We start from the raw sequence: 11,903 nt of genomic DNA, 5'->3' as shown, positions 1-11,903 counted from the left end.
TTAGCTTATTACCACTAAATTTACATCAAAAGGCCAAAGCAATGTTTTCAATGAGTGGCATCTTCCATTGACTAGCTTTTAATTCCATTCCATTAAAATCCTATGGTTCGTCCTCTACCCATTGGCGACGCAATGGATGAAAAACAGTTCAATCCGATATTTTACCATCCACATTAATAAGTGCAATGAAATCAGGTGCTATTCAGATACCAAATTTTCTGAAGGAGCGTTCATTGTGCATTTTCTCCTGATAAATACCTGAGCAAGACCTTGAGTAGTGCCTCAGAATGTTAAAACCATTTCATTGGATAATATCCAGAGTCTATGAATATCATATTACTTTTCATCTTTAATTCACTAAAAGTTGCTACTTCTTTCAGTATGTTAATTTGTCGCACATTCATACTAGGTAAAGGTTCTCTCAAGGCTCTTGGGCCATACATAAAAGAGTTGAAGAAAAATTATACCATGAACGAATGGATGGACAAGTTACACAAAGTGATTCATTAAATGAAAAATCCTTGTTGGCAATCAATGGTTCGCTTGTGCCTGAAACTTCAAAAAGACATAATCACGGATCATGAGGAAAAAAGACAGATACTCTTCAAACCTCATATCTCTGCTTCATCATCATGGCAACTCAGCATTTTCCACGAGGTAAGTTGCACTTACCTCACAGTTAAATCAATCATCAATACGTTGTATGAAGTATCGTACATGAAAAAATGAACAATATCTGAAAAGCTCCATATATTATGGAAAGTTAAGCTTTTCGTGCTGGGCATAGCTAAAACATGCTCTAACTGAACGCTTTAGCTCCTTTGTAATGTCCTGCTGTTGAATAGCTTCTCTTTTTCTCTTGGATAGTCATTCAACTATAGGTATTCCTGTCTTGTATACCTCAGAGTTCTATATTGATATAAGTTTATACTTTTTCAGAAGAAAACAAAATGTTTTATGTAAGTAAACAATAAGAAACTTATCAGAAACAGACTGTAATAGACTGTCCCACATGCAGTTAAAATAGGTTAACACGAGAAAATTAAACATCCCAATCCATAATATCCTCTACAAAGAAGTACGTTCCCCTGACAATTTTATTTAATTTCCATCGAGTGCATTTGCTTCCCGACACTTAATCTGTCAGAGTAGATGGCGCGACATAATGTGTATGTCAACATAAGTCCCATTCTAATTGTGTTTCAAGCTCTAACATACTCAATTAGAATATTTGTTTCTGTCTGCAAAAAAATGCTTCCTCAAAATTGAAGGCCTAATCCGTGAATAGGTACTTCAATAAAGGTGCCACTACAGCAACACTAAGACTGTTGCCAAGCAATGCATACCTGCAAAATAGAACCCAAAAAGCGTGAAGGATACAAGTAGAAAACATTCAAATTTACACAAAGTAATACAAATCAAACATATTAAATTAATCACACCCAATAACAAGCAACCTGGAATATTCCAAAGACAGACATTAGCTCATGCGAAATTTCTATATATGGTTTCCCAGGACCCTTCTTTCAGCAGGACGATTTGTAGACTATTACAGGGCCTTTCATGTTTACTTAAACTGTCTTGTTAACTGTTTATTGTACATTATATTGGTACCCTTGTAAGAACACCTAATTTTAGCGGATAGCCTACTTATCTATTATTTATTAAACAGACAATGTACATAATGTGCACTGTTCGATGATTTCTAATAATTTTTTCTCTCCCTTTACTGGGTTCTCGCTGTCTAAAATACATAATGAGCTGCTGGAATTCTTAGGATATCATCCAGTCAGCTTGGAGTCGAGGTTTTCCTAGATTTGTTTTCCATATGCAGCGTCTCTTCACCTACTTAATCATTCTAACTTGCTTTCAAATCTAAGCCATTTAGCTTGGTTCTTAAAGTGAGTGTTTCGGAATTTAGGAATATAGAACTTAGTGAACCGATTTGCTAATACATTTATGCAATTATTTTAAAACTCCTAATAATTAACTGTCTACTACCAAAAATATTACAGCCCTCCAATTAAAGAGAAAAATGCAGCCTTCAAATGACTGTCTACCTGCTACAAAATAAAGGAAAAAAGGTCGTCTGTCTGTCTGTAAATGAACTTTTAACTTGTACTAGGAATACTACTGACAAATATGTTAAATTGTTAAAAAATTCTACTGACCTGCTACAAGATTTGCAAATATATGCTACTATATAAAGAATAATACAATACAGTATTGACAGTAAACAGGAAAAAATACAGCCTGAGATCAAGATTAGCAAACAGTTCTGAATTGAATCTGTCCAGCAACATTGAGTAGTCCTTGTTGAAGTTTTATCAGATTTGAATATAGGATATTTTAATTTTAAGAATGTAATCTCCAAGTCTTATTACAGTATTATCAATTACTAAGAATATTGATTTATTATAATATGAACTGCTGTTCCAATGATCGATTTATAATAATATCGATCTCTCTACAATTGCTGTTTTAAACAAAGAAACAATCGATATATTACTTATCAATTTTACCAGCATACGGGCAGTTGGGCTGTGACGAAGGTGGCAGTTGGGCTTGTGTCAACACTTAATATTTCTGTATGTTCACAAGTACCGATTGACCACCTCTACATATAGAGGGAGACATGCCTATGTAGAGGCATGCCTCTACGTGGAACATGTCCACGCAGAGACATGTCTCTACGTAGATATGTCTTATCGGCTGTGATGGTCACGCCGATACATAACAAAGGTTAATCGATTGTTATCAATTCCAATTTGCATTTGATACCGATACACTTTAATAATATGATTCACTTATATAATCTGATCGATAGTCAATATCGATATACATATGATTAATTTACAATCATATTTCATAGATTAATAATTAAAGCAAGAATCTTATTAAACACATAAAGCACATAATTTGATTAATACTTGTGAAGGATAGATATCAAATGCTTAAGTCCAATAGGCCAATTAAGCATTTGATTTCATCAGTTAAAAATAATCTGACCGAAGCTACAAAACATTAACACTCCCTCTTAGCTAGGGAGGATTAATTCTATCCTAGAATACAATGGATTCATTTATAAATGATATCACCTCACTGTGATATTTAAGAGATATGGCTTGCCCATAAATATCAAGTCACATGATAATTGCCATGACTCTCATATATATATATATATATATATATATATCCAGAAACTATGATATGTGCACTGACATCACGTCACATGATACCTACCATAGGAATATTAAATCATGGCACATCCATGGATATTACGTCATATAATATCCACCATGATTATCTCAACTATTATGGTTATCCATTGATATCAAGTCTCATGATATCCACCATAATGTCTACTGAGATGCTAACTATCATGACGTGTCCATAGATATCAAGTCCCATGATATCCAACATGATAGTGATGTCAAATATTGCAAAGTCGTCACTTTACAATATCAACCAGATACAAGTGTTCATTGTTGAAAAGTCGTCACCTTTCAAAAATGTTCAAAGGGCCCATGTAGTCATGGAGTCTCACACATGACAAAAGAGTAGACACATTAAACATCTTTAGTGATATTAGTACAGCAGATTTAAATAATTTAGATTTAATCTCAAATTAACTTACATTTTCAACCATACCAAGTTTATCCCGAAAATGCTCAACTTTTGACTTGGATAGAGGTTTGGTAAGAATGTCTGCAGTCAGTTCGCCTATACTGACATACTTTAGCTGAATCACATTCCTTCCAACCATATCTCTAACATGGTGATAAGGAATCTCAATATGCTTAGCTGCAACCATATTTGTCTGCTTTGGTTCACACATGAATTGACTAAGTGCATTAACTGGATAACAAATGTTTGGCCTGGTGTTAACCAAATACATCAAGGACCCAATTATCTACCTGTATAAGGTGGGATTTGCAAATTCTGATTCCGCTGCTGCTTCCTTTAACTTGTACAAGTTTGTTTCCATAGGGGTAGACATAGGCTTACACTCCATCATTCCAAATCTTTTTAGAATATCAATAGTGTACTTTCCTTGATTTAGAATGATGCTATCTGCGTGTTGCCAAACTTCTAAACCGACGAAATAATGTAAAGGACCCAAGTCCTTCATGTCAAACTCTGATGCAAGATCTTGTTTACATTTGGTAATTAGGTGATCTTCTCCTGTAATTAGTAAATCATCAACATATAAAATGAGAATCAACATTTCACCATTAATTACCTTGAAGTACAAATTCGGATCTGCATTATTATTGGAGAAGTTTAAGCCTAGAAGATATTTATCTATCCTTTCATACTAGGCTCGAGGAGCCTGTTTGAGCCCATATAAGGCCGCCTTCAACTTGCATACATGAGAACCATTTCCATGCATGACAAACCCTTCAAGTTGCTCTAAGTATACTTCCTCTTCTATTTCCCCATTCAGGAAGGCGGTCTTCACATCCATCTGGTGAATCTTCCATCCTTTAGATGCAGCAATGGCAATGACAGCTCTAACAAAAGTATATCTACCAAACGGGGGCAAAAGTCTCTTCATAATCAATCCCTTCCTTCCGAGAGAAACCTCTGGCTACAAATCGTGCTTTGTATTTCTCAATGCTGCCATCTGCCGCATGGTTGATTTTGAAAAGCCATTTTGAAGACACTATTGATTTATCTTTAGGTCGGGGCACAATGTCCCAAACATCATTCTTAATGATGGACTGATACTCTTATGTCATAGCATCCTTCCACACTTGATTTTTAATGGCCTCCTGACACTGGAAGGTTCTGATTTGATGATCTCACTTATCAAGGCAACATAGCTGGAGAACCTGTGAGGTCTTTTGCTTTCCCTGAAGGTCCCTTGAGGTACTGCATAGTCTTTAGCCTCTTGAATCATTTTCCTTGCCCAAAGTGGCCTCTTTCAATTCACATTAGTGTCTCTAGGTTCATTTGCAAGATCCATGAATTCATTTTGTCCTTCATTTTCTATTACTTCATGATTCTCTCTCTGAATCTCAAGAGCAAGATCCTCTTCCATATTTAGAGGAGATTCTTGATCTTCTAACTCTTGAGTACTTTTAGATTTTCTAAAAGCAATGTCTTCCTCAAATATGACATCTCTACTTAATTCAATTAATCTTTGTCCAGGTATGTAGATTCTGTAGGCTTTAGATGTTTCACTATATCCTACAAATATGCCCTTTTTTGCCTGAGGGTTCAAATTTGGATCTTTTCTCTTTAGGTATATGAATATAGACTGGACATCCAAAGATTCTTAGGTGGCTTATGTCAGATTTAACTCGAGTGAAAGTTTCCTTAGGGGTTTTGTCATCTAGGAGGGAGCGAGGACATCTATTTTGTATATATACAATAGTAATAGAGGCTTCAGCCCAAAAAGAGGTTTCTAAGTTTTGATCATACATCATAGCTCTAGCAGTTTCAACAATAGTTCTATTCTTCATCTCTGCCACCCCATTTTGTTGAGGATTATAAGGAATTGTATACTCCCTCTTAATCCCAACATTTATACAGAAGTTTTTAAAGTTATCTGAAGTATATTCCCCCCCATTATCTGTTCTTAGTATTTTAATTCTCTTACCCGATATATTTTCTACTAGAGCCTTGAATTCCTTAAATCTCATAAGGATTTCTTCTGACTTTTTACATTTTAAAAAATATATCCATGTCTTCCTAGAGAAATCATCTACAAAGATAACATAATACAAAAATCCTCCTAAAGAGGTTACAGACATGGGTCCACATAAATTAGAATGAATAATTTCTAGTACATTTTTAGATTTGCTCCCACTGGAGTGAAAAGTCCCTTTCGTGTTTTTCCCTAAGGCACATCCTTTGCATGTTTCTTCATGATTTTGCTTGAGCTTAGGTAGACCTATTACCATTTTTTCAATTGAAGGGAGAGCTCGAAAATGGAGATGTCCTAACCTTCTGTGCCAAATTTCACATGTACTTGTTGACTCATGGATTAGGTCTTGAGAGGAAGAAATGCAAAGTTTTTAGAGGCACCCATGTCTTACTCCAATAGTGTAAACCTTCTTGATGGTTGAGTTCTTTGGCCATGCCAAGACCTTTCCTTCCATAAAGGTGATTCTATATCCTTTGTCTTCAAGAGCTGAAATGGAGACTAAATTCCTCTTTATCCCTGGAACATATAACACACCTGTGAGTTGAAGAGAAATGCCTGAATTCAAGTTTATAGTACAAGTCCCAATTCCTTTTACGGGATAGTTTGAATCATCCCCAATAGTTACTTCCTCATCGGAGTTTTCTCTTAGACTATCAAGATGTTCTTTGAATCCTATAATGTGACATGATGCTCCACTATCAATCACCCAAGTATTAGGACTGGTTGATACTTGACTTGAGAGTGCTGAGTAGAACACAAGTTTCTTCGAATCATTCTCTAGCCCTGCCTTACCAACTTCTGCAACAGTGGCTTGGGGTCTTGGCCTGTCTAGACACTTTTGGCGTAATGCCCATACTGGTCACATCTGAAACATTGCACCTTGATCATATCCCTTTTTCTCTTAGATGAGTATTTTCCTCTTGTATCTTTGTCCTTCCTTTTGAAGTTCCTTTTCTTTCCCATTTTGCGAGAATGAGTTTAGCACATGAATGTCTTCATTTGTAGAGTTTTGACCATCCCCCCTTGTGATTAGTCTGGATTCCACTTGAATGCAGTTTGTCTTTAATCGATCAAATTTTGGGAGTTTTGAGCAAGCACTAATTCCTTGTATGAATCCTTCCCATGAAGCTAGTAATCCATTCAATTCCAACATAGTTAACTCCTTACTTTCAATGAAGTGACCAATGGTGGAGAGTTGGTCCCTTAATTCTGTGATCCTCATGAAGTATGATGTGATGGTTTCTCCTTTGTTCATCTTCACATGATGAAGTTTTTGTTTTAGTGATAGAGCCCTGCTTGTATTGTTTATTTCATACATGTTTTCTAATGTTGAGAACATTTTGAATGCTGTATCCAACTTGCATATTATAGGTACTATGTGATCCTTAACTGCATCCACTAATAGCTTCATGGACTTATTGTTGTTCTTTACCCATTGTCTCTTCTCATCTTCTTCTTTTTAGCATCTCAGTGGAGTTCTTAGCCTTTACATTCTCCGAAGGCTAAGTGGAGAAATAAGGAGAAATTGATTAAATTAATTTCTTATTAAGTCATTAAATAAAATAAAATAAAAAAAGGTGACTTTATATTTAATTAATTTAATTAAAAGTGACTTAAGTGATTTATTTAAATATTTTAATGTTATTATAAAGTTATAAAGTAACTTTATAATAATAAAGTCACTTTAATATTATAATGTGTGAATATGTCTTTAATCCCACATTGGCCAAGAAAGTGTTTGAGCTCTCATAAGAAAGAATAAAAAGGGGCTTAAGAGCTCATTTTATATCATCCATCCAGAGAATTGATATTTGTTTGTTATGAACTTGGGAGAAGAAGCCAAGGGTTTCTGATTCAGTCAGCCATTGGAGAGCGACAATTCTTCAGTGTTGCAACCATTTGAGGTGGTGAAATATCCACTGAATTTGGCATTTCAGGAGAGCTTCATTCTGGAGTTCTATTTGGGCTTTAAAAAGAAGGGAAGACATCTAGGGTATGCAGATTTTCGAATATATATCAATTGCAGACCTACAGTTTCATTTGGCAGCCATTAAAAATTAGAATTGAAGCAATCATTTCAAGATACAATTGCTGCTACAGTAGACGCTACAGTACTCGCGCTACAGTAATCCGTTAATAGTGAAACGCTACAGTGGCGTGAATAGTGACGTGCTACAGTACTAAGAAATCAGGCATTTAATTGGCAAATTATTCGTAGCTACAGCAGGAACGTGTTTAATTGGCAGTCCATTGAAGAGTGGAGACCATCATTTGCAGCAAGCATTTTACATATCAGGTTCTCTAATTTTGCTGTCATAAGTTTTGGAAATTACATGTTATACTTTTGTAACTATTTGGTGTGAGAATAACTAATAAAAACTTCATTATGTTGCTGCCACATAATTTCTAGTTTGCATGCCAAGTGTTTGATGATTTGTCAAGCAGCTGTAGTTGTTATTTAGTTACTTATATGCATCAAAATCAATTGGCATATCATTTCTATGACATTGTTAGTCAATCTTTCATGGTTAGAGGCATTCAAAACATTAATTGCAGTGTACAAGACCCAAACAATACAAACAGAAAACTCATAACAGCAAGTACAGACTTTGTAAGACAAGTGTTTGACAAAATTCCCAAGGGTAGAAATCAATGATTTAAGGGCAAAGTTAGTAAGGGTTCTTACATTTTATCAGATTTGAATATAGTATATTTTAATTTTAAGAATGTAATCTCCAAGTCTTATTATAGTATTATCAATCACTAAGAATATTGATTTATTATAATATGAACTGCTGCTCCAATGATCAATTTATAATAATATCGATCTCTCTACAAATGTTGTTTTAAACAAAGAAACAATAGATATATTACTTATCAATTTTATCAACATACGGGCTGCTATGATGAAGGTGGCAGTCGGGCTTGTGTCAACACTTAATATTTCTGTATGTTCACAAGTACCGATTGACCACCTATACATATAGAGGGAGACATGCCTACGTAGAGGCATGCCTCTACGTGAAACATGTCCATGTAGAGACATGTCTCTATGTAGATATGTCTTATCAACTGTGATAGTCACGCCGATACATAACAAAGGTTAATCGATTGTTATCAATTCCAATTTGCATTTGATACCGATACACTCTAATAATATGATTCGCTTAGAATATATAATCTGATCGATACTCAATATCGATATACATATGATTAATTTACAATCATATTTCATAGATTAATAATTAAAGCAAGACTCTTATTGAACACATATAGAACATAATTTGATTAATACTTGTGAAGGATAGATATCAAATGCTTAAGGCCGATAGGCCAATTAAGCATTTGATTTCATCAGTTAGAATAATCTGACCGAAGCTACAAAACATTAACAGTCCTCTCAAGCAACTATGGCCTCAAAGATGTCGACAATATGACTTCTGAGAGTCTGGAATCAGGGTCTCGGTTTTAATTAAACACAGCCCTCTGATATGGTATTGCAACAAGAATTGGTAGAAAATAAGTTGTTAGCTTATCATGGGGACCTTTGTGTACCGCTCAATTTTGAGACAAACAGACAAGAACAAATTTCTGTCAGAGGCCAAATTATGCACATCTCTTTTTCTCTAATAACCAACCTAGATTTTTTGTGATAAATATTACAACTGAAGATGAGATACAAATCAACTTCCTTTCCACTTTCTGATCACCCTGTTCTTGAGATGGGCAAGGTGAGAGCATACGGTGTTCATGATTACAATTAAACTAAAATGTAGTGTTAAAAGGAAAGCACAAGGCAGCAAGCTAGTCAATACCACTTATTCAATGGGGTGCACATTCATTATTGGAAATCAAAATACGTATCTCACTTGTCCAATAGACTTGTCGAGTCGTGAGTGAAGGGGCACATCCACTTATTCAGAGGGGAAACTAATGGGCATGTCCGCTTACTCAGTGGGAAAACTTATGGGCACATCCACTTAATCAATGGGAAAGCCTATAGTGAGCAATTACAATAAAACCTACATGTCCCAGACCAGTCCGTCCCAGTCCCCTAGCAATCCCCGGGACGGTGGGATGCAAAGGGGATGTTTTCCCAATGTTTCCGATTCGGCAAAATTGGCAGGGGACAGCAAGAAATGTGTCGCTGCCATTGGGGACATCCCCCTGTCTCCAGGACAGCGCGGGGACATCTGAAATGTTCTTCGTCGTCCTAGAAACAACAAAGTCGTCCCCCGTGGCAAGGAAAAGTTCCAGGTCATAAAAAACATTTTTGTTAAATTCTTTTTAACATTTGTTGTGGCGTGGGGGGCCCACAATTGAATCTAAACCTAAAAGACAACCCTAAAATGCAAAGACATAAAAAACCAAAAGAAAAGAAGTTCCCAACCACCATTATCTACTTTCATTTAGTAATGCCCCAAATTTTTAAGGTGACATTTAATTAAATTGATTTTTATTACGTTATCCAAAAAAACAAAAAACTATTCATGCAGTGACTTAATATTAATTAATTTAATTAAATAACAATAAAATAATAAAATATTATTATAAGGTCACTTTATCTAATTAAGTTCTCCAATCGGCCTGATCTTCCAGATGTTTCCTGAAGGGCTTTGTAAGGAGATCCTGGGGTTGTAGCAAGGCATCCTTATGATTTGACTAATGTGGACTGTGGAAACTTCATGCTTTTAATTATTTATTGAGAGTTTTAATTTCATACTTGGCAAATTATATTTATATATTGTTGGTTTTCAATTGTTATATCTATTGCAAAAGATTTATTATATCAATTATATGAATAAGATTTTAATTTGCTAGATACAATATTATTTGTTGTTTTAATTATCATATCAACAAAAATTATGCCATATCATTACTATATTCTTTGTTGGATATTGTTGGAATCCAAGAACACTGAGGGGGGGGTGAATCAGTGTTCCGCCGGTAATATAAGATTTTACCTTATTATAACATACACATATAAACTGGTAAATGAAGAAACATATAACATGAAGTAAATAAACCAGCCACATGAATGAACACCATAACACAAAATTTTATACGTGGAAAACCTCAAAGAGGAAAAACCACGGTGGGATTTGTGACCCACAATATCAATTCACTGGCCATATGAAAGATATTACATAGCATAGGGGCCTGCACATGCAGGAAGGCACACTGCCTAGAGCACATTGCTCAACACAAAAGAGTCTCACTGACTACAAGCTTTTGCTGAGATAAAACAGTAATGGTGAACTCACAAAATGCATCTGCAATGCCAAACAGAGTTCCGGTTAAAGCTCTGTTCTGTACCGGTTCATAAGCCCTAAACCCTTCTACCAATATCTCCTTTCCTCCTAGAATGCTCTACAAACCATCTACTGATCATTGCATGATATAACTTTCGCATACAAATGATCTACATACATATCCTTCGCATCACTTTATTCTACTACCTTATCATATATCAAAATGACCTAACAGACTGACTTATATACCCTTTACAAACAATATGCCTTATGTCGTCTTACAATACAAAAGATATTCAATGTCGGCCCTATACAATAATTACAAAATGATTTTACAAATAAAACCTTTCGGATCCAAACTGATGTCGGCTTCACTAAAGTGCTGGATGCCGATGCTGGTGCCAATGATGACCCTGATTACTCCAATGTCGGTGTATGCCTCCAATGCTAGTATCTGCCGGTATATGCCTTCAATAGAATCTTGTTGCCAGCAATGACAACATATGAATCCAATGAGTGTCAATTGCCAACAATCTTCCCCTAAGGCATTGATGACAACACCAATGTGAAAAATGGATTCCCTGCCGATTCAACTGAAACATGCTCCCCCTGAGCTGATTGACTATGTTTGCAATATACTCTCTGTCTAATATCCTCCCCCTAGGATTATATACATATTCATATTTTTCACATAATATACACTCCCCCTTTGGCATCAATGCCAAAGACCAGTGAAAGAATTAAAAGAATAATTACAGATTACTTTATCGGAGCTTGACCAATTTCAAGATTTCCGGGTAAGCTTTCTCTAGTAATTGTATATAGGTATCCCAGCTGGTTTTGAGTGTTCCAGATATGGATACAAGTCCACTCAATAGATGTGCTAGTGTTTCTTTCTCAGTGACTTCTGCTAGTGTGGGCTTTGCAAGCATATCCATGCATTCCTTTGTCTGCAGATCCTTCCTTCATTAGCTTTTGAGTAGCCATCATCATTAGCT

General features: G+C 35.5%; 1 protein-coding gene across 3 annotated transcripts in view; it reads right to left on the bottom strand.

Annotated features, from left to right (window-relative positions):
- Window positions 1-502: 502 nt before the first annotated feature.
- LOC131028311 (tRNA (cytosine(38)-C(5))-methyltransferase 2) overlaps window positions 503-11,903 on the bottom strand; it is a 156,744-nt gene continuing 145,343 nt past the window's right edge. For all 3 annotated transcript variants that reach the window (XM_057958564.2, XM_057958567.2, XM_057958566.2), the window contains exon 10: window positions 503-1,346. In XM_057958564.2, coding sequence (XP_057814547.2) covers window positions 1,274-1,346 — 73 coding nt within the window. In that variant the 3' untranslated portion in view covers window positions 503-1,273. The remainder of the gene's footprint in view (window positions 1,347-11,903) is intronic.

Source organism: Cryptomeria japonica, chromosome 7, assembly GCF_030272615.1.
Source record: "Cryptomeria japonica chromosome 7, Sugi_1.0, whole genome shotgun sequence".
In the NCBI taxonomy this organism is placed as follows: Eukaryota; Viridiplantae; Streptophyta; class Pinopsida; order Cupressales; family Cupressaceae; genus Cryptomeria; species Cryptomeria japonica.
The sequence above is the reverse complement of the archived record's forward strand: the minus strand, read 5'-3'. Positions and strand labels throughout refer to the sequence as shown.